Source organism: Varanus komodoensis, unplaced genomic scaffold (assembly GCF_004798865.1).
Source record: "Varanus komodoensis strain SLA01 unplaced genomic scaffold, ASM479886v1 scaffold55, whole genome shotgun sequence".
NCBI classification, from domain to species: domain Eukaryota; kingdom Metazoa; phylum Chordata; class Lepidosauria; order Squamata; family Varanidae; genus Varanus; species Varanus komodoensis.
The window spans coordinates 3,173,692-3,192,182 of NW_025336157.1; the positions used below are offsets into that span (position 1 = coordinate 3,173,692).

The 18,491-nt window shown below is 55.5% G+C and overlaps 1 protein-coding gene across 2 annotated transcripts in view; it reads right to left on the reverse strand.

The window, feature by feature from the left end:
• Positions 1-3,926: 3,926 nt before the first annotated feature.
• Positions 3,927-18,491, reverse strand: part of MTA2 (metastasis associated 1 family member 2) — a 15,097-nt gene continuing 532 nt past the window's right edge. Inside the window, exons 2-18 of one of the 2 annotated variants that reach the window (XM_044448550.1) lie at positions 14,114-14,181; positions 13,820-13,913; positions 11,603-11,720; positions 11,234-11,297; positions 10,912-11,029; positions 10,706-10,808; positions 10,510-10,609; positions 9,091-9,279; positions 8,642-8,716; positions 8,402-8,460; positions 8,209-8,306; positions 7,814-7,953; positions 7,237-7,465; positions 7,062-7,151; positions 6,425-6,543; positions 5,772-5,920; positions 4,383-4,796 (exon numbers count right to left, since the gene is read on the reverse strand). In XM_044448550.1, coding sequence (XP_044304485.1) covers positions 4,625-4,796; positions 5,772-5,920; positions 6,425-6,543; positions 7,062-7,151; positions 7,237-7,465; positions 7,814-7,953; positions 8,209-8,306; positions 8,402-8,460; positions 8,642-8,716; positions 9,091-9,279; positions 10,510-10,609; positions 10,706-10,808; positions 10,912-11,029; positions 11,234-11,297; positions 11,603-11,720; positions 13,820-13,913; positions 14,114-14,181 — 1,985 coding nt within the window. In that variant the 3' untranslated portion in view covers positions 4,383-4,624. Of the gene's footprint in view, positions 4,797-5,771; positions 5,921-6,424; positions 6,544-7,061; positions 7,152-7,236; positions 7,466-7,813; positions 7,954-8,208; positions 8,307-8,401; positions 8,461-8,641; positions 8,717-9,090; positions 9,280-10,509; positions 10,610-10,705; positions 10,809-10,911; positions 11,030-11,233; positions 11,298-11,602; positions 11,721-13,819; positions 13,914-14,113; positions 14,182-18,491 lie in introns of both variants that reach the window. The other variant, XM_044448551.1, reaches the window with a different exon arrangement.

Consider the following 18,491-nt stretch of genomic DNA (forward strand, 5'->3'; position numbering starts at 1 on the left):
GCGCCAAAAGACAGCGCAACGTCACTTCCATTCTTCCCCGGAAGCCGTTCTTCTTCAGCGTCTTTATGGTATGCTCCCGCGTTTTGAATATGCTAACGAGGAGTATCGCCCTCCTCCATATTCATAAGTTCGAAGGTGGAGGCGTCGGCCTGAGTTTCTCGAGGCCTCCGAGAAGCCTGGCCGTCTCGTTCCCATGGCAACGAAGCCGGTGGGCGAGGGAGGGGGCGCCGCGCTCCTTCATTGCTATACCAAGTTTACAAATATAAAATTAATATTCAATATGAAATATTATATATATGATAAAATATAATGTATTATATATATAAAATACATACAATTTTCGTGGCAGAAAAGGCTTGCTAAGGGACTGATGCATGCACAATAGCATGTGAGCAAGAGATATACAGAGGGTGCCAAAAAATGTATACACATTTTAAGAAAGGAAAAAACTGTAATAGTAAATATATGCCAATAACAAAAATTCATTTCATTAACGCCATCTTTTGAGTGAACATCATACTCCACATTGCTACCGTAATTCAATTCCACTATGAAAAGTAATACATAGGTAACATCTCTTAAAATGTGTATACTTTTTTTGGGAATCCCTGGTATATAATACAAATATCTGTACATTAGAGTGACTGACGGAAACATGGATGTGGTTCAGAAAAGACATTAACTCCCACCTAAGGGCCGAGCGTGGGTTGTCACTGAACCATGGGCTATCACGTTCCCTGCATGCAGCTGCATTAACAGCCCAAGGAAATTCATACTTTGTTCCTGGACTGGATTCCTTGGGTTCAGGTAACAGAATAACCCCTTTTCAACAACAATTTGCATTTCAACAACAACCCACACTCAGCCCTTCACTGGCATTCTCGGAACCTGCAGTCGAAATCTTGCTGCAAAACACTTTGGTTTCTGCAGCTGCTCTGCCGTCATGCAAACCGCACTCAACCCTCCCCTTTGCCCTTTTCAAAATGTGGCAGCAAAGTTTCTGAACAGAGAGCCTCCGAAGCAAGGTTTGCAGCTCGCCAGAGCGGACATGGCACAGAACTGACATTGTGCTTTAAAAAAAAGAATGGTCGCATGCTTTGTGGCTTGCCATGAAGCAAAACATTTGAAAATGCGATCTATATATAGAATCCTGTTTTCGTCCTCATGAGAAAACAGGCAGACAGGAAGAACCCAAAAACTGAAACTGAGCAACCTTGCCAAGAGTCAGTGCCTTGGGCTTGGTGCAAGCAAACCTTTCACCATCGCTGGCTGCCGCTGTGAGGGAGACGACCCAAGGCAAGGCTGAGCAAAAACCCTCCTGCACCTTCCCAGAGAGCCTGAATTTCCTGTTTGCGGCTCAGAAGCCACAGTTGTCTCGTCTTGCCCGTGTGCTCATGGCATGCTCAGCCTTCATGCTCTCTCAGTTAGCTTACTTCCTCATGGGAGCAACACGGGGCATTTGGGGTGGGGGGTAACTTCAGGCCTCGGAGCATCTGCAGCCCGCAACGGGGCCCCCTTTCCCCAGAGGAGCCCCATCCTCTGCAAAATCCAGACTCGCAGCACCTTTTCAGTCTCTCTTCATTGTCTTTTGTCAGTAAACACATGCATCCAACAGGCTCAGCCCTGGCCTGCCTCACAGGATTAATTAGAAAATGCTAAGCATTTTCAGACACTCAGAAAGCACGACCGAAAGGTTTTAAGGAGGTTTCTTTGGAAGCCGCTTTTGCACTGCGATGGCAGTAGGGATGAGCTTCCAGAGTAAACACTGTGCTGGTAAACTGGAGGGAACGTTGCTGAAATCTCACATGGCTGGTTACCCCAACAAAGGCGAGAAGAGCAGTTGCATGGCCTGCGACTCTGTGAGCGGAAGGGCTGGAGGCGGCAGGTCTGTGGCCTGATGCAGCACAGCGCTCTCATTCTTATGTGCAGGATCAGACCAACCCTTGCCTTGCGCAGCTTTCTGTCCCCACACGCAGATCGGCATGAATCATACTTCAGAATCTAGAAATAACAGTTCTGAATCAGCAGCTCCACTGCTGAGTCACTGAAGCTTGGTGAGCTGCAGAAAGGTGTCTGTCCCAACTTTGCATCACAACGTGTGTGTGCGTGCGTGCGTGCGTGCGTGCGTGCGTGTGTGTGTGTGTGTGTGTTGGAGGGGAGGTGACACAAAGCAGGCTAGAGCGATCTTCAAAAAATGGGTTAGCAGGCACCCAAAGAAAGGCATGGGATGCTTCCATGCACAGAAGCACGGAAGGGGGAGCCCAGGCACCGGCAGAATTCACCCCACCTTCCGGACATGCTTCTATCCCAGACTTCACTCGCGCAGGGCTCGGCTAAAAACAACTCGCCTGAGGGGCCGTCCGGCAGGCGGCAGCCCCTCTGGGAACATGCTGGGATATGTAGGCCGTGCGTTCCCCACCTCAGCATGCACGCGAGTGTCCACGGCTTCTGGTTTTCTCTGTGGCACTTCAGAAAGTCCCGTCTGGCAGAACAGAGAAAGGCAGGGTTCTTCCCCACTCCTGCTGCCCTCTCCCAGTCTCAGGTGGCATGTTCCCCCGGGGGAAACCCTCTTGTGGCACGCTTCTTGTTGGCTTCTAAATACACGATTCCCTGGGTGGGGCCTGGGCAGGCTTCAGGCTCGCAGGAGCTCCTTCGAATCAACACCGAGACTCCGGCAAGGCCGAAGACACAGCTCGAAGCTCCAAGACCCGGAAACTGTTCTGAGTATCAAACCCAACTAGCGGTCTTCCCACACAAAAATCCCCGATTGCCCAATGCTTTTGGAGCAAAAGAGGGGTGCCATTTCATTGCTGCCACTGTTAAAATGTTGTGAATCAGAAGAACCTGCCACCAATCTACTGCAAATCACCAAGCCGTCTTCCACTACAGCCAGATCCCTTCTCTTGCCAAGCCTTGTCCTAAATGATCCAGGCCCTAGAAAGATACCGAAAGGGCCCTCGGCTGGGCCGTTTTTAATCTGAAGCTCCTACCACAAAAGGCCAAGCTAGAATCATACGCAGGGGACAGGTCCTGAGGGATTCATGCACCTGCAGAACCTCCCCCACTCCGGGGACTGTTATGAGTAAGAACACACAGGCTCTTCAGCGCAGCGATCAGAAGGAAGGAACTCGAGGCCGCTGCCCTGCGAGGCTTCCTGCTCCTCCCGTGCTAGCCCCACGGCAGGCCTTCTGGTTCCTGCAGATCTGCTGCACCTCAATTGGCGGCTTCCTTGCCTCTGATGGAAAAAGGAGGTGAGCATCTAAGCAGAGGGCACCTCGAAAAGTGAAAAACAGGGCCTCATTCCCAGTCTTGTTCTTCTGCCAGTGAAGGACAAGCAAGACTGGTCAGGCCACAATCCTAGGCATTTACTTAGAGGTAAGCGCCACTGAACTCAGCAGGACTCGCTTCTGGGCACAGAAACGGTTCGTGTTCGGCAAAAAAGTCAGTCCAAGGGAGGTTCTGCTCGCTGGCTCTCAGCTATTCTGCCATGAACAAGAAGCAATGTGAAGACATCAAAGGTCACGCATCAATTTCTCCTTTTAAAGACTACTAAGGACTCTTGAACTTGTGTTCAAGTTCCCTCAGACAACCAGTCCCAGCTCGGTGCCCTCCCAACGTTTGACGCCCAGCCCGTCTCGGCCCTTGCCCTGAGGCAGAAGAGCAGCGGCCTCCTCTATCTGAAAGGCACCCGCGTCGGACTGGTCCAAATGGTCTTTTGTGCTTTCCTGCCCAGAAAAGGAGGATGCAGCGTAACTGATTTTGGTCTGGACTATCCACTCTTACAAGCAACACACGTTTATCCGAACAGAGACCTTCATCCATCTAACTGAATACAGTAAAAAAATTCCAGACGGCTTCTCCTGGTCACATTTCCTCACCTCTCACTGTTCTTCCTCCACCATTCCATTAAAAAAAGGAGAAGAAGCTGTGAAGAAAACAGCATTTATTGTTTTTTTTTCTTTGTTGCTATAAGAGCCAGAGGCTGACTTAAAAAATCCTGACTTTTCCTCTTCAAACCATGTACAAAAATGGGCTCATCAAAGACAGGGGGGTGGGAGGGCTTGTTGACGAATGTGCTCCCAAACAGGAGACTATCCGGGACCAGAGGGCAATCTTGCAAAAGAAAGGACCCACGGAAAGAAAAACACGCAGACAGAAAAAAGGAAGGAGGAAGAGCGGTGGGGGTGGGACGGGAGGAACTCCGAAAGGGGCTTTGTGTTCCACCAATTCCGTGCCACCCCTGTGGTCTCTCCACACCCCCTCCAGGAAGGAGGGTGCAACTTAGATTTCTCCTAGTTCCCTGGATGGGGGGTGTGAGGAGGCCAGCTTTGTGCGCAAGTCTGAATTGTCGGGGAGGGTTAAAAAAAAAAAAAGGCAAAATGTGGAACTTAAAATATATATATATATATATAAAAAAGAGCACAAAGGATGTCCAGGAAAATACACCTCGGGGAAGGGGAAGAGATGTCCTTCTCCTGCCCGGCCTGATCCCAGCGAAAGCTCGGCACAACTGGAGCCTCGAAGTTCCCTCGGCCAGGCTGACCTCGAACACAGGAGAGGGGAGTTGGTGCTGCGCAAGATGGCTACAAGAATCCTAGAGGGGCCGCCAGAGAAGCGAGAGCGCTCAGTCTTCCAGGATGATGGGCTCGCTGGTGCTGGCAGGATGGGCCGGGGCCACGGGCACCAGGGGGGCCACCACCGGCCGGATGGGCAGCACCGACTTCACCTTGAGGGGCAGGTTGGGCCGGCGGGCGGCACGGCGCATCTCCAGGTGGCTCAGCGCCTTGCGGAGCGCCCTGCGGGGGGGAAGAGGCACAGCGGGTCAGGCGACATGATCCTCAGCCAGAGGCAGGCTGGAACACAGAAGAACTCGCTGGAAGAGGCAGCCTGGTGCCCGGAGGAAGCCGAGAGGCAGCCCAGCTCTTCGGGGGCCGTGAAGAACCGTCCTAGCAAGGGTCCCCCACTCAGCTCCCAGCTTTTCTTCCTCTTGCAAGGAACTCAAGGCAGCGTACAAGGTTTCTCCTCTCCATTTTATCCTTACAACCACCACCTGGTGAGGTGGGTTGGGCAGAGGGTCTGTGACTGTCCTACTGAGCTTCGTGGCCGAGTGGAGACGAGAAACTGGCTCTCCTGAGGGCCAGTCCAGCACTCAGACCTTTACACCACGCTGGGCTGCCTCCAAGCACATTCTGGCATCAGCCGAAGGCACAGAAGGCGGGAGCACCTAAGGTTTCGACAACAAAGGGGATGAGGCAAGATGGTGGACTGGGTACGATCCTTTCGTGCCGGAAATATCTGGGATTATATGAAATCTGGAATATGTTAGAAGTATGGAACTGACTTTCGTTTTGGTGGCTGGGGCACAGAATACTGATCACACCCATAGAGGACAGAGATGGAGGAGGGAAAGATTGCTCTTGGGCCGCAGTGCTCGATCCCTGGTGACCCACAAGGTGAGTTACTTTGGAACAACGGGGCTTTCCTCCACACCACTCGGCACAAATTCCTAAAGGGACGCACACCGCATCCAGATCAGCACAGAGCCCTTCGAGCGGCGAGAGCCGGCGGGACAGGGCGGGCGAAAGGATCCGCCATTCGTTTCCACACTCCTGAAATCCGTCCGGGCACAGACCCTGCCGCCGGGGGCAGGACCGGCAGGACGGGCGAGGCTGGGGCCGAGCGGGTGGCGCTGAAGGGACGGCGCGCCCTCCCCACCCTTCGCGGCCTTCCTCTTCGCCCGACTGCGTCACTGAGCACTCCCTTCCCAGTACCTGGTGTCCTTGGTGGCCACAAACACGACGGGGTTGGGGGCGTCGGCTGGGTTCAGCTTCTGACGCTTGATGGCAGGCTGGGTACTCGACCTCATTCCGGAAGTCATGGGCCGCCCGTTGGCTGAGAAGGGGAGCCCGCCCCCTGCCACCTGCACCCGGTTGCACACAGAGCCATCAGCGAGCGGAACCCCCAAAGGCAGCGTCCACCTCCTGTGGCTCCCTCCCCCGCCGTCCTGCCCTAGCATGGGAGGGGGGCCCTACGCCCCGGCTGCGGAGGTCCACCCTCCCCCCTGCTCACATGGAGACCCCCATGAGATGGAAGGACCCGGAAGCGGTCTCTCCCCCACCGAGCAGTGGGGATGGTGGGAATACAAGAACTTCTGGAGAACGGCACGCAGCAAGACGGGAAGACCCTCGGTGACCACTACAGGAATCCAGCAAAGATTTTCCGAACCAAAAACCACGCACTGCCATTTCTGTTCCTTGTCAGAGAGTTTAGGACCGCCACGCTGCAGGCACCGACGTGTGGCCCCGGCCTTCCACCACCGCAAAACGCACGCTTGCAGAGCTGCACCCACCCCACCCCACCCCACGGCTGGAGATGCTCCCAGAGGCCCTGCCCCACTGCCCTGCAGGGTCTGTTCCTCACTCACACTCTCGTATGCCCGCTTGCTCACGATGCCAGCCAAGCCTCGGTTCGGGGTCAGCTGATTCCGGTTGATGGGCGTCTTGGTGCCGCGGGGTGTTTTTGGTTTCAAGGGGGCTTGTGCAGCTGGAAGGACAGGAGAGGTGTCTTGGGGAACCCCAGAGAGAAATGCACTGATGCCCAGTCATTTGCTTCCCACCACTGGGAGCCATTTTCTCCTAACAGTTTGAGATTTTGATGGGGGGACAAAATCAGGGGTGTGACCGATCAAAGTTTCTCCTGCATCCTCTGCTCTAGATGGGGCACATGAATTTGGACATCAGAGACACTGTCCCCACACACATCTCTGTGCCAGGTGGCATTTGTACTCCCCAGTTCTTCGCTCCCTGCCTTGATCTGGGAATACCAGTTTGCCTGATCTGATCCTCAGGACAACTAGGGTTAGCCCCAACCCGGATTGTCTGCATGGCACGTCAACTCGGCTTTGCTCGATTTGGGTATCAAAGCGAACCAGAGGGTGGGAAGGAAATTCACATGCAAAAAGAAGGTATACAAGCCCAGGGCAGATTTCAAGTCTCCAAATCCTGGCTTGGAGGCCACTCCACCGCAGAGAGGCGAACTGGCTTTTGTAGGCTCTGCCTTACCTAGCTCCTTCACTATGGTTGCCAGGGGCAACCGCACCAGTGGATGGATCTTGAGGGGTGTCTTTGCCGCCTTAGGAAGCCGGATGGAGCCTAGAGGGAAGAAGCAGGCCGCCGGTGTGAGCCTCGGCTAGGCCGCCCCCCCCCCGCCAGGTGGCTCCCCCACCCGCCCACGTACATTCTGCCTTGATGGCGTTGGCGTTGATGGGCGCGTAGGGACGCCGGGCAGCTCGGCGCGGCTGCAGGATGTCCCGGCACATGCGGCGGGCGATGCGGGTCAGCTTGGTGGTCTGCAGCAGGAAGGTCTGGCGATTCTTGGCCAGGAGCTTTGCCCGGTTGGCACTGGTTGTGTACGGCGAGAGACTCTGGGCTTCTGGCCGAGACATGTGGCCTCGCGAGTGCGGCTCCTGGGAAGGGGGGTGCGGTTGACGTGGTGAGGGAACCACCTGGCTTGAGAGCCGAGTGAGGAGGGAGGGGAAGGGCTCAGGAGCGTGGCAAGATCCGGAGCACAGTCCCGCTGCTTCCTCTCGGGCAACGATGGTTGCATGGAGAAACGAGCAGAACTAAAGCAGGGAAATTCACTCAGAAAGGGCCCCGCGCCGATCAAATAGCCAGATCATATCCTTCCAGGAAAGCCCCAGAAGAACGCAGTCAAATTTAGGGAGTACAGGAAGGACAGCAAATGACGTCCTTAGAAGAGGAGGAACCGGCTCCCCTTCTCAGAGGAGGAGGGAGCCAAGCCCCACGGGCATTACCGAGACGCTGCGTGCTGCTCCCTCGAGCTGCGTCGGGGTCTTCAGGCCGCCGTACTTCTTCCAGTAGATCCAACAGGAGGCACAGAGGCGGCACTGCATGTTGGGGGGCCCCCAGGCGTACCACTGCGCCGACTGGGTAGCTGCGGGCAAGAGGGAGGCCGTGGTGGGCACACACGCAGCCAGGGGAGACCGGGGAAACCGGGGCTACCCCACCCCCCCCGCTGCCCGGCCAGGTCCAGGGGCAGTTCCCCAAGCCCACCCTACCCACAATGCAGCACTGCACCGTCAGTCACCAGGGCTGGAAAAGTGAGCCTCCATTTGCCCTCTGAAGACGGAGAAAACGGCACAGGGCAGGCTGCATCCTCAGCAGAGATGCGGCCCCGGAAGGTACTCACTGTGGCAGCTCTCGCAGGTCAGCCCCTTCTGGAAGCCGGCTCCATTCATGCCGGGCTTGGAGCCCACGGAAATTATTTGGTTTGGATTCGGTTTCGTGCTGCACGAGGGAGGGAAGGGCGAGACGGTTAAGACAGCCGCCCGGGGTCCCCCTGTGGCCTTCCCACGCCAGTCCCTCGGGAGGGGAACACTCACTAGGTGGGGATGTACACCTGCTTCAGCTTGCTGTCAGCTTCGGCCGCTTTCAACCTTTTCTGCATGGAGAAGGAAAGGGAGATGAAGCCACTTGTACACACAGGGCCACTTTCTGGGGACTCCAGTCAGATCAGAGTCCCCAGGCGTCAGTGTCAGCCGGTGGGCAGCTCCAGAGATGCTGCAGCTGCTGGGGAAGGAATGTTCCCCCACCGTGCCTCCTGCAGGAAGCTCTTTCCTCACCTGCTGGATGTATCGGTCTGTGGTTTTCCACATGTAGTAGAACTGCACAATGCTGGCCAGAGACTTCCACGGGAGCTGCAAGGAACACGGTCTTTAAGGGCACGCCCAGCTCCGGCCTGCCCATCTGCTGCACCCAGAAAAGGCAGATCCTCATGGCCCTTGGCTGGAACTGGGGAGGAAACCCCAGCCCCTGAGCCATGGGGAAGGAACGGCAGTCGCCTCAGGAGCAGGGCGGGGGCACCGGACGAGAAGGAAGGAATGCCTGGGCTATGCACGCCGCGGGACCACGTCGTACTCCAGTTTAGAGAGAATATCTGCCTGCTTGCCAGAGGGAGAATGAGGATGTCCGCATGAGCTGGAGGGCAGGTGAGAGCCAGCCCTCCCACCTTCGTGGGAAACCAGGGCAGTGACGGGCCACAGGTCCCACTCGGCCCACAACCCCGACTCACAAAGTCCTGCCGGATGTCGTTGAAGTCCTTGCCGTACTTCTCCAAGGCCTCCTCGAAGAGCATGGCTTCCGAGGCGGACCACTCCTCCATCTCGTCCCTGCACAGCACAGGCCCACCCTGGGGCACCAGTGTCGACATGGCCTTGGCGAGGTCGTAGCCGTTCCGCTGCAGCGTGTCCATGGCGTGGAACTGCCGAGAGAGGGGGAGGCGCCTGTCAGGACAGGTGGGGCAGATGGGCCAGCGGAGGGGCCAGCTTGGCCACCGAGGGGGCCCCGGCTGTGGGAATTCGGGTTCCTCAGTCCCTGCGGTTCAGCCTAGACTTTCTTCACAGCACGGCACTGGAAGCTTAGCTACGGTTTAGCATGGCGTTGGTGGGCGGCTGGCAAGCCAGAGGAGAGACCACTATTTCTTTGGAGCGAGTCTGCAAACCCATCCGTGCTCCTTGGGGCCTGGTGTGGAAGCCGAACGGGCAAACCCTAGTTCAGGCAGCGGCTCTGCTGCACACACAGGCCCAAGCACTGCACAGACAGAAGGTTTTAACCCACTGCTTGCTTCTTGTGCATTTCGAACCCTGAACTTGACTGTGACTACACACAGGGTGTAATGCCTGAACTGTACCTTTATTGTCCTTTTAATAACACACCCAAATGTCTAGTCCTCATTGTTACAAACACAATGCCCACTCACACATCACAGAGGCAAAGTATGAGTTAACCCACACTCTGCCAGATTCTGTGCTGCACAAAATCTTCTTGCATAATCACTTTGACTGAGCAGACTGTGGGTTGCTATGTGATGTACGAACCTGGACCTCTGGGTTATGTGAGGCTTCAACAAGTTAACCTTCTAACTACTCCTAGGTTAACTCCGGTGTTTTAACCCAAAAACAAAGCAAAGAGTTCCTGTTTGTAGATCACCCTACAACTGGGCCAATTGAGATTGACTATGCAAAGCAGCAGCAACTCACAGGTTATTTATTTTTATTTATTTTTTATTTATTAAAACATTTTTATGCCGTCCCATTCGCCGAAGCCTCGGGGCAGCTTACAACAATAAATTATCCCAGGCTTCGCTGCTGCTATGTACTGGCTGGGTCACTGGCTTGAAAGCACATGGGCCATGCCAAAGGGGTGACTGAGTAAGAATCTAGAAATCAATGTCTCCATTCCAGGATCCTGTACAGTTCCTTGCTCCCGCCTTTAATTAGGAATTGTACCAAGGAATAAAATAGAAGGCTTATGCAGAATAAGCAGCTTTGCATTATTTTAGTTGGCATGACCTACGGCAGCTGCAGAACTGGCTCATCCTGACACAGGATCTGGGTGCAGAATTGGCAGATCTGTCTTCTTGCACAGAGTGGGCACATCGCTGCCCAACCTGACCCCCACCTTGCTGACCTCCCCCCGCTCACCCCCTCACCAGTGTGATGTCCCGGGAAGCAGCCGCTGCACTCATGTGAAGGCTGGGCTGCCGGATGGAACTGCTGCAGTCGAGGGCCCGAGCGAAGGTGCCGACGGCTCTGGCGCAAGGGAAAGGCGAGAGGGGATTAATGACCCGCCGGAGCCGGAGCCCGCCCAGGAAGAGGAGCCGGGGCAGCCCCACAGCCGGGCCTCACCGAGCCACCACAAGGAACTGGTCGATCTGCCGGTCAGTCAGCGGGTTGTCTGGGTCCCACACCTTCATCTCCATCTTCTGCTGGTTCCGGTTGTCAGATTCTCCTAGGAAAGGAGTCGGGAAGAGGCTGTCAATATAACTGGACTGCCCTGTTCCCACCAGAGGGCAACGCTGTTCACCCAGCCATGGGAGCCAGACCCTGCTCACCTTCTGCCAGCCGTTCGGGGATCTCGGCCTGGTATTTGCAGCCCACCCGGATCTCGCCCTGGTCAGCCAGGAGAGTCTTCTGAACCGGGTCAAAGACCAGCGAGTAGAAAAAACAGTCCTGTGGGGAGGCGAGGGACCGTGTGAGTTCAACGAAGGCAGCCAGCCGTCCTCGATCGCTGCACCTTCCACGCGCTCACGTGGCTCATTCCAACGCAGGCAGCAAAAGCCACTGTTCTGTGTGAAGGAGCTGAGGGACACCACACCGCCTGCAAGCCCAGCACTTCAGCACACCAGGCGGCCCTCAAAACCCAGCTGGCCTCACCTCTTTATCCAGGTACTGGCTGAGGATGTCCGTCTCGTTGAGCAGCGTCACACTGCATTTCCCCCTGCAAGGACCAAGCAGAATCCGTGACAGCTTCCCGAAGCATGCCTCCCGTCCTCCCCACGCCCTTCGCCATTTCCTGTTAATACACATGTGGGAATGTCTGCCCTTCAGGAGCAGGCGGCCTGCAACGCCCGTCCGCCTGAGCGCCAGGGCCAGCCACGGGGGCTGACGGCAGCTGCCATTCGACGCCAGGAGGGCCGGGGGGGGGTGCGTCCAGTCAGACGCCGCCCTAGCAAGCAGCCCCACTTCCCGGCATGGCTGAGGAAGGCGGAGACCATGGGGGCAGCGACCCTTGCCTTCCCTCACCGTATGTGGGTGGCCGGCAGTGACTCAAACTGGCGTGACAGGAAGAGCTCGCGGTGCTTTAGCTGATGCCGCTGCTGCTCCGACACAGAAGGCTGCTTGGATTCTTCTTCAAATTCTCCTGTTGGGGGGAGGAGGAGGGAGAGTGGGAATCCCAGGCATTCCATCTTCCTCAGCCACCGAGCAATTTGGCCCTTCCGTTGAGCAAGGGAATGTCCCCTTGCCTGCCCCATTTGGGATTGCGCAGAACACAGATTGGGCATCCCTGTACATGGAGCTGTTCGCTGGATCAGACCAGCAGCCCATCCAGTCCCACGTTCCATGACCGGCAGCAGCCTGCCAAACACACCTGGGAACTCCCAGGCTGGGGTGGGGGTTCCTCTGGCTCTCCCTTGGGGCAGAGAGGCGGGGCAAAGTATCGTGCTTGGCGTGGGGATACCTGGGGTTGGCTTCCCACCTGCCACAAAGCCCCCCAGGTGACCTGATCCATCCGGCCAATCCCTCTCTCTCCACTGCACACACACGGTCTAAATTCACAGCAGTGTTGAGAAGACAAAAACGGGGGCGGGCCCAGGGAAAGCTACAGTACAGTTGCAGGAAATAAATTCAAGCTCGACAGACAGACTGGCATTAAATCATGGAGGTCCCACTCACAGCCGTCAATAACCACGGCCTTCTCCAATCCACATTTTAAAATCATCTGGCCCAACGGCCATCACCACATCCTGTGGGGGGAGCCCCCACAGTTCCACAATCGTGACGGAGGAAACCCCCGCACACACGCCGATCCAGAGCTGTAGCAGTGCTGCGAGGAAGAAAATCCCCCACCTCCTTCACCCCCATCCACAGCAAGGCTTGTATCATGCCCCTTTCCCCTCGCTGCCTTCTTTCTCCCTGAATGGAAGACCCTCAAGCTGAGCAGCTCTTCCACAGCACCCCAGGCCCTCCTCGGTTCCCGTGCCCTTCACGTCCAACACACGGCGGGGCGGGAGATTCTCACGGGAAGCCACAGGATCAGAGAACAGTGGAGGGGCAGATCAGGCCACTGGGTCGGGCCCGCTGCTTGAGGCAGGCTTCCCAGCCGAAGCGTCCGCAGCAGACGGTTGCCCAGGCGCATTGCAAAGCCCTTGCTGTCATTTCTGCTCCCACGTCCCTCTCTGCCGATACGTTGTGCACGCATGCCACTTTCCCTCCGGCCCTCCCTCCACACACACACACACACCACCGTCCTCCCTCCCTCCCTCCCTCCCTCCCGGGAGCAGCAGCAGCAGCCACCAAGAGGCGCATTGTTCTCCCAGCCCTCTTCTGCCTCTCGAGTTGGCAGCACCCCAGGGAGGAGGGGACAAGAGGAGCCCGAGGGATGCTGGCGCCGCCCCCACCCCCTTGCTCCTTGGCTCGGGAAACCCTCTGCCTGCGCGGGATGGGCAAGCAGGCATGTGGACCCGAGGCAGCCGTGAACCTGCCCCCCACGCCTCGCCCGGCCTGATTGGGCAGAGTCAAGGTCACGGCCCCTGCTCAAGGGGCCAGGAAGCCCCGAGCGAGCGAGCAGAGCCATTATTCACGCTCCTCCCTTTCCACCCGCACAGCTGCAATTCCATTTCTGTTAACCCTGCAGGAGCCGCGGACTCCCGGGCTGGGCCAGGATTCAGGGGAAGTTGCAACAGGGGGCAATGCTGGAGAGGAGAAACGCCATTATGAGGCCTTCACCTCCTCAGCGTCCCAAACGGAGCTACGCTCCACCCTGCCCCCCACATCGAGCACAGACAAACTACTGCCAAAGTTTAAACAAGTCAGCATAGAAAAACGACCGGGTACTGCCCCAGGCTATCACGCTGCGTGGAGAGGAGAGCAAAGATGGCTCCGCGAGAGTCTTTAACCCTCATCTCCCGCCAGGGTAGAAAGATGCGTCCCAGCGCCCTCCTGTACTACTGCTCCAGGGACAGGGCGGCCAGCCTTTCACCCACTCCTTTCCCAGGAGGACTCCCTCCGCGCATTGCCACCCTCTAAAGGCACCGGCTCTTCCCTGCCTCTCTGCACGAGTCCGCTCGCTGCCGTCGCTACTGCCAGACGAGCTGCCGACCCATTCGGTCTGAGCCGCGCCAGACAGGCCTGCCCTGACCCAGCGCGATGCTCTCCTGCCCAACTCCTTCCCTGCCCGGGGGCACACGCTCCAGCTCAGCCGCTGCTTCGAAGGTTTACCGCTCGCACACGGCTACTCACGGGCATTGCTGTCCGCCAGGCTGTTGAGGCTGCTGGAGATGTCCCGCCGGCGGAAGAGACACACCACCTTGGCCTCCACGTTGCCATTGGCCGTCTGGGGAAAGAGAGGAGAGGCCGTGCTGTCGATGGGGAATCCGGCTCGCAAAGAGGGCGGCGGCGGCTTCATGGCCTTTGCACTGCCCTGGCCAAGGGCCCTCCTTTCATCTCCTGCAAGATCTGCTTGGCTGTTAGGGGTCCCCCCAGAACAGCTCCCCTCCTTCCCTTCGGTGCCCACCCAGCCAGCCGTGCCCTTACCTTGTTGAGCTCTTCGATTCGGCGCACGAGGTAGGGATTGCTAGAGGAATTCTCAAAGTAGACATAATCTGCAAGGAGAATAAAACGGGAAGCAAGGAGGCGATGAAAAAAGATACCGGAAGGCAGGCGGGCAGGCCGGTACCCTCAGGAGATGCTAGCAATTCTAAGAAGACAGACTTGTGTGCAGCGGTTTTCTCCTAGGTTGCTCTAAATGCTTCCTGGGTGTTATCCAAGGTAAGGCTTTTTAAAAACTGCAGCCCCTGGCCCACCCACCAAAGACAAGTGCAAAACCGTGGCTCAGGAAGGAACAGATATACAGTGCAGGAAAAAGTTGCTCCTTGGCACACACCCCTCTTCTTGGCAGTACACAAGGGACCCTCGGTCTTTCCACATGAATATCTACTCCTGCTTCCCCCTGCAAGCTTCTTTCATTTCAGCTGCCTAATCTGAAAGGGGAGGGGGATTACGACCGCTTCAGACAAAGGAGGAGTCGGAACCCCTTTCTGATCTGCGGAAAGTCACCCAGAAATACAGGCCTCGCTTGCTTCCTTGCCTTCTCCTGGCCTACGCCACCTTGTAGCCGCCTCATATTATCATTCTCCCCATATGTACAGGAAAGGTCCTGAAGCTGGTAAAGAAAGGCCCGTTTAAAGCCCGCTGGCAAGTCCAGTGCTGAGCCCCCGAACAGGAGACGTTCCTGTTCAGCGTTCACGCTCCTAAGTTGTTCTCATAAACATGCCTTCCCCTGCAAAATGCCCCCAAGCATTCCATTCAACAATCGCCACAAACAGTCATGGGTGCAGCATGCAGTCGGTTGTTTTCGCCCACCCCATTAAAAGTCCTACAGTAAAGGACCTCCACTTTGGTCAAGCCCGAAGGAAGCCTGCACTGTTTCTCTCCTCCGGGCTAAGCTTCAAGACGTCCTACCCGCCACTTCAGCCTCTCTTTCACCCAAGATCATAAAGGCCCACTTCTCTCCCACAGTTTCCAGGCCCAATGCCCTGCTCTTCAAGGGAGACACGTTTCTAGCCTTGAGAAAGGCAAGCCAGACTGGGGCCAAAAGGAATGTGCTCTTGGTTAGATGATGAGTTTTCAGTTCCGTACACCAACGTCTTTGCTTCTGCCCATTAAAAGAAACATTAAGCAGAAATGTCCCCAATTTGCATATTTCCTACATGGCACGGGATTATTATTTCCTGCCTAAGTGCAAAGCATACGTATCTCTACTTGAGCCTGGGATGCGCCCATGAGCATCTCTGCCTAAAGTAGTTCCGTCCATATAATTTTTGTAGCCTTTATCACAATCACCTAAAGTAAGCTAGTATTACCATCACCATGGAAAGGCTGGAGATGGCAGTTTGCCAGAGGCAACTCAGCAAGTCCAGGTTGTACAGAGTTGTGGAACCAGGGGGTTCTGGCTCAGCGTTCCTGATCGCCACTAAAAGTTCTCAAATAGCGGTCCCTCACACCTGGTGGGGTTTGCCAAGCCACTGTCTTGACACCTGAGAAAGGGCTGGTTTGCCCACCAGGCCTAGTTCCACTGCTACGGAGCAGTTTTTTCCTATCAGCTTTTCACTCTGCTGTCCAAATTATTGATTTTCCTAAGTTGCTCTGGAAGCCTTTTGACTGAAGTACAAAACAAACATGATTTGGAGAAAAAAACCCTATTATATTAACATTGTGTGCAACATGCACATGGCTCTGATTCAACTCAAATTAAATGCGAGAAGGGAAAGAGAGCTCAGGGTCACAGGCAGGGCTGGAGGGCATCAGGTGACAATGGGAAGGTAGATAGGAGAGGTGTGTCCAAGTTGTAAGCCTTCGGGGGAAGGGCTGGGATGCAACTGGGGAGGGAGGGAGGGAGGGAGGGAGGGAGTTTTTAGAACCAAGAACGCCAGGGTGGTTTAAGAGACAGAGGTAAGAGTAGGAGGAAGTCACTAAGGGGTCAAGTGGCTTGTGAGCAGGAAGGGAGCAGGGAATCAGAGAAGCAAATATAAGACAGAGAGCTGGCTGCACACAGTCTGATTTCTCTCTGATCACCTCGCATAGCATCATCTGCTCTGACTGGAAATGCTCTCCGGGGTCTGAGGTCATGGCAGTGGGGCATGTGGGTCTTTCCTAGCCCCGTCACCTCATCCTTGGGACAGAATGTGGGGCCTTCTACATGCAAGGGAAGCAGCCTATCACAGAGGGCAGTGATTCCAGGAGCCAAGCAACCCGATCATGGCAACTGAAGAAAGGGAGAGAGTGAAAGTATTGGCAGGGGTGTTCCTAACTGAATGTAAAAGAAGAGTGCAGGAACTGCCTGGCTGGATCAGACCCAAGTCCTTCTTCAGCATCCTGCTCCCTGCAATAAACCTCCCCTGTGGCTTCTCCTGTCTCTTGCATGCAGAGGTACAATCTCCATTTACCTCAGGCAGCAGATAAGATAAAGGCTCTTCTTAATTGCTCTTCTTAATTCGGGTATGACTCCAGTGAGGTCCTCTAATGCTATCAACCATTTAGCAGCGGCCCTTCTAGACAGCTAGGAACACCCCTAAGTTGTTCTTCGTTCCCACCCTCCCACAAAACCAACCACATCCTTCTCACACCTCCCTAGGCAAACAACCAGACCTTGATCTGTCTATCTGAACACCTCCCCACTTTTTCCATAAATGTCGTGCTCTCCTGCCTGGCTTTGATCCTCAACCCCCATCATCAATCCAGAAGGATGAAGAATTATTCACCCGTCTCAACAGCTCAGATCCCGTACCAATCTTGCTTGTATCCACAAAATTTCCCACCCAAACTTCAGCTGCCCCCTTCCACCTTCGCACCCCAAGTTCCAATATATAACAAGATGGGTGAACTTTCCGCCTGACCAACCTCCCTCCCCAGGCGTTTCTTGCCCCAAGCTGCCACCCTACTTCTGATCAAGGCACCTGTGGAACTTCAGAGCCCACGCCAACCTTCTCCTGAATATCGCTACTCCCTTTTTGTTTAGCACAGCCTTCGACCAACTCATGCCTCAAGCCCCCAGTCCAGCTCCTGGCCTAGTCTTTAGCACCCCAGAGGTATTCTATCACACCACCCTCCAGTGTGACCCTACACACCCAGTCCTGGCCTGCTTGTATGGGCTGCCTGTATGCTTCTGGTCCACATTCAAGGCACTGGTTTTACCCTATAAAGTCCTACACAGCTTAGGACCACAGTTCCTGTCACGAGCACCTCTTCCAGCTCCAACCTAATTGAGCACTAACACTCAACCTCTGGAACCTTCCTCCAATAGCCAAATCTAAGGGAAATGGGGAAGGTAGCAACTGGGGGGGGGGAGCTTTCTTGGTGGTGGCCCCCATCTACAGACTCACCTCCCCACTGCAGTCCAGCTGGTGCCATATTGGTCACCCTTTTGGCACCTGGTTAAGCCAGCCCTCTTTTCTCAGGCTTTACATGACTTCCTAGGCCACCCAAGAGCTTAAGGGGGATCACCAGATGTTTGCGGAGCCACGTCTCGTCATTCTTTGTACCGTATGTTTTTCTCAGCTGTTTTTAGCGGCTTAAAACTTTTTAACGTTTCTGTCAGTTAAATTTAATTACGTTTCACTGATATTTTTATCAATTGTTCTTATGGATTGTGTGACTCGTCCAGAAAGCTTCAGCTGTGGGGTGGCACAGCAACAAAATAAATTTTAAAAATCCCCCCACAGCCCTTGTGCGTCTGATCTTTATTCCACTACCTCGAAACACTCTCCCAGCTCCTCACAGTATCTCCTCCCCATCTCCAGCTGCTCCCCCGCACGCTCAGCTTGCTATGCCTCAATACGAACTGACCTCTACCCATTCAAGCCAGCCCACCCCCGCACCAAGCTCATTTATCTTAAAATGCACCCGAGGCACACCCGCACCTCCAAGCTACACCCACCAGCTGGAACTAACCCTGAGTGGCCCAGACCCTCCACTCCAGCACCCACCTTGCCCAACCCCCCACCGACCTCTTAGGAACCCCAACTTCCACCCCATGCATTGCATTCAACAGCCCCACCCCGACTTAAAATTCACCCCTCCGTGTCCTAGCGAAGAACCTGGTTCCCCCCCCCCACTCCAAAATCTTCATCTTGCTATCTGGAATGAACTCCAGTATCACTGGACTCCCCTCCCCCTCCCCACCCCCGTGATTCTCAGCATACCCACACTGGTTTAGACTGGGCCCCCCTACCTATTCCTCACGACCCTTAAGCCTGCAAAGTCTTCCGTGGCTTAGCCAGCCTTCCACTTGCACTTCAGGAACGCCCCCACCCCCAAATCAACTCCCACCCCAAGCCTTCCCATTTCAAACCACCCCCCGCCCCACTGCTTCCATATTACAATTAGACTCAGCCCCCTCCCTCCAAATCTTTGC